Source organism: Hylaeus volcanicus, chromosome 9 (genome assembly GCF_026283585.1).
Source record: "Hylaeus volcanicus isolate JK05 chromosome 9, UHH_iyHylVolc1.0_haploid, whole genome shotgun sequence".
Lineage (NCBI taxonomy): Eukaryota > Metazoa > Arthropoda > Insecta > Hymenoptera > Colletidae > Hylaeus > Hylaeus volcanicus.
Window position 1 is genome coordinate 2,470,914 of NC_071984.1, and position 3,308 is coordinate 2,474,221.

The 3,308-nt window shown below is 40.6% G+C and overlaps 1 protein-coding gene across 1 annotated transcript in view; it reads left to right on the forward strand.

Moving 5' to 3' along the window:
* The window catches only part of LOC128881820 (rho GTPase-activating protein 100F), a 48,224-nt gene that overhangs the window by 6,734 nt on the left and 38,182 nt on the right, over positions 1 to 3,308 (forward strand). Inside the window, exon 3 of the mRNA XM_054133173.1 lies at positions 1,759 to 2,002. Coding sequence (XP_053989148.1) covers positions 1,784 to 2,002 — 219 coding nt within the window. The 5' untranslated portion in view covers positions 1,759 to 1,783. The remainder of the gene's footprint in view (positions 1 to 1,758; positions 2,003 to 3,308) is intronic.

Consider the following 3,308-nt stretch of genomic DNA (forward strand, 5'->3'; position numbering starts at 1 on the left):
CTCCACTGAGAGAATTTCTTTGGAAAAATTCATGCACATCACTGAAAAATTGATAAATTTTAGGGGTAAATGATTGGTTTGAATATCTGTGTTAGTTTCTCCTAAAAAAATTCCTGAAGCCTAGGTCTTTTTATTGATGGATTCTGAGCAAACAAAGAATAAATAATGTCTTCTAGGGAAAGAAATGAGTTCACTTCATCAAATATGAAAGTTTCACGCGAGATACGGGCGGATATATCTACTGACCCGATGCTGCAATTTCCCAGTCGATACGGCGGGGCTGTTAATTTATTAATGGCCCGTGGAAACCCATCCTTCCCAAATGATCGAGTGATTTCAATTTGGGCAAGTAACGCGTACACCCAATGGTCTCGTTCCACATTTCGCATCGTTTTTCCCCAGTTATTTCTCAGTCCACACCGGGTTTCCTTCTTTCACAAATAAACATGGCCGCCGATGTATCGATTTTAAATTCTTTCTGATTCTCCAATCCACTCCATATGAATTCTTAATACCAGGTGCAGAGATTCTGTATCAATTAATTAATTGTGGGAGGTCTAGGAATATTTTCCCGCCATTTTTTTACCTTGCAATACCAACCTCCAATGAAACGCTAAAATATCCCTAGATGGGGATTAAACCATTGAGCTCTATCCTAACGAATATCTCCTTAACGAAACCTCGGACAACATTTTCGCCAAGGAAAAAGTTATTTGAAATCATCTCCACCTTGTATATACAGGGTGTCCCAAAAATGTTGTAACACCTTGAAAGGGGTGGTTCGGGAGGTGATTTGAAACAACTTTTTCCTTAGCGAAAATGTTGTCCGAGGCTTCGTTAAGGAGATATTAAGAGAAAACGCCGACCAATCAGTGCGCGAGTATGGCGGTGGAGCGCCAGCAGTAGGCGTGGCTACGCGTTAGGCGGCCGAGCTCATACGCTACCGCGACCGCTCCATCGGCATACTCGCGCTCTGATTGGTCCGTGTTTTCCGTTAATATCTCCTCAACGAAGCCTCGGACAACATTTTCGCTAAGGAAAAAGTTATTTGAAATCACCTCCCGAACCACCTCATTCAAGAACTTCCAACATTTTTGGGACACCCTGTATATATCCTAGTCTAGCGCCGCGAGTGGACGAAATATTCATAACTTGAAGCTCGGGATTTTGATAACAGTCTTCTAGTAACTTTCGTATGGAGTTGAATCTCCTTATACAGTCTTCATGGTTTTGGCGTTGGAGGAGCACCAGTGGAGATTACAGAGACATTTGGCGTGCACTGGGAACACTCTAAGCTAGCGGATGCTCTCCCTCGGCACGTATCGATCGTTTCGTCCTCGTTTCTCGAAGGGAAGTAACTTCTGGCGTCCTTAGTTTCGCCAAAAATTTGCGACTACGTGGGTACTTTGCTAGGAAGGTGCATTAGCCGAACGGTAACACCCTTGGAAACCTTTTAGTAACGGCGACGTGTTAAGTGACATTGATTGCTTACCATATTGCCACATCGTGGCGGAAACACGTGAAGATCTCGAAGACTTTGTCAGCATTGATCAATTTTTATCAGTTTTCGTCAACTTTGATCAATTTTTCGTGCTAGGTCTGTTTCGAGTGTGATCACTTTTTTTTATCAATTTCATTTTAATTTTCATCTATTTTGATCGGTTCGGAACAATATTAATTAATTTTGATAAATTTGTCCCGATTTTGGTCACTTTTTATCGATTCTGATCAATTTTCATCAATTCTTATGGATTTCAGGAAGAGGGTATGACTCACCGAACTCATGCAGTGGCGAAAACACGTGCGCATCAAGTACGGTGGTCGAGTCGGTGTCGGTCAAGGGCAGCGGGAGCGGGAGCAGGTGCAGCTGCAGGTGCGTGTGTTGCAGCTGCAGTGGGAAGGGGGCGCACGGCTCAGCTACGTCTGTCATCAGCCTCAACTCTCGTCGACGGCTCGCCGCAGCTGCAGCACAGCGGCCATGCTCTGCTGCGGCCGCAGAAAAGTGAGTACCCTTTACGCTTCCGTGATATATGTATATGCATGCTCGTTGTAACGAGATCCTTCAGGGCGAGGGGGTAAACGACCCCTTCGACTCCTTGGACGTCGGAATCAAGTTCGGTGACGGCGAGATGCATGAGTCGTTTGGAAGCGATTCAATCGAGCGATATGGATCATTATTGATCAGTAGTTGACACGAGTAGTGGGTGGATATTATTGACAAGAGACAATTTTCATCAATTTTTACCAATTCGTATCAATCGTTTTACTCAATTCATTTTAATTTTGATCTATTTTGGTCAGGTCAGTTCTATTTTAATCATTATTCATCAATTCCTATCAATTTTTATCAATACCTATCAATTTTTCTCAATTCCTATCGATTCGTATCAATTTTTATCAATTCCTATCAATTTTTATCAATTTTTATCAATTTTTATCAATTTTCTATCAATTCGAAATCTCAGCTTTAGTCACCAAAATATGAATGCATAACAAAATACCAATATCAAATGAAATGTGTAATTTATTGTAACAGAATTACTCAATTCGCCATCAACCAATTGACAGTTTAATTATTGTTATCAGTTTTCATCAATTTTTATCTATTTTGATCAGTTCAGTTCAATTTCGGTCACTATTGATCAATATTAATTAATTTCGATCAATTCTTACTAATTTTTATTGTCAATTCTTATCAATTTGGATCGCGATGAAGAATGAACCATATTGCAAAATCTTGAAACTTAACTCATCGAGTTTCAGCTCGTCGTCGGGAAGACCTTCCTGCGCGCTGCTTTTGATGCTCGTTGAAGGGAGTGTCCCCCCTTTGTGCCGGCGTAGCACTTTTAACACTCGCCGAAGGGTGGCTTCCACTCTCTGTCGGCGTTTCATGTACCGCGATGCAAAAAACAGTTTACGAGTTTTCTACGAAATATGGCACAGAAAAAGCGTTCGATATTAGCAAGGTCTGAGCAACGTTTTCACCGTTGGGAAACCGCATTCGTGCATTGGATGCCTATCTTTCAAATTAATTCATTAATTTGTCCGTGAGATTTCATTGAAAATTCACAAAAAAATTCTGAAACACAGGTTGCAAACATTTGTTGAGAATTTGTCGTCAGATTCATAATCATGGACCACAAAAACTATAATATACCACTTTTTACGCAAATCTAATAAATTTATAATGTACATGTCGGCCATATTGAATCCGCCATTTTGTATTTCGAAATTTTGATGTCAGATTCATAATCACCGACTATAAAAACCATAATGTACCAATTTCTACGCAAATCCAATAAATTTAT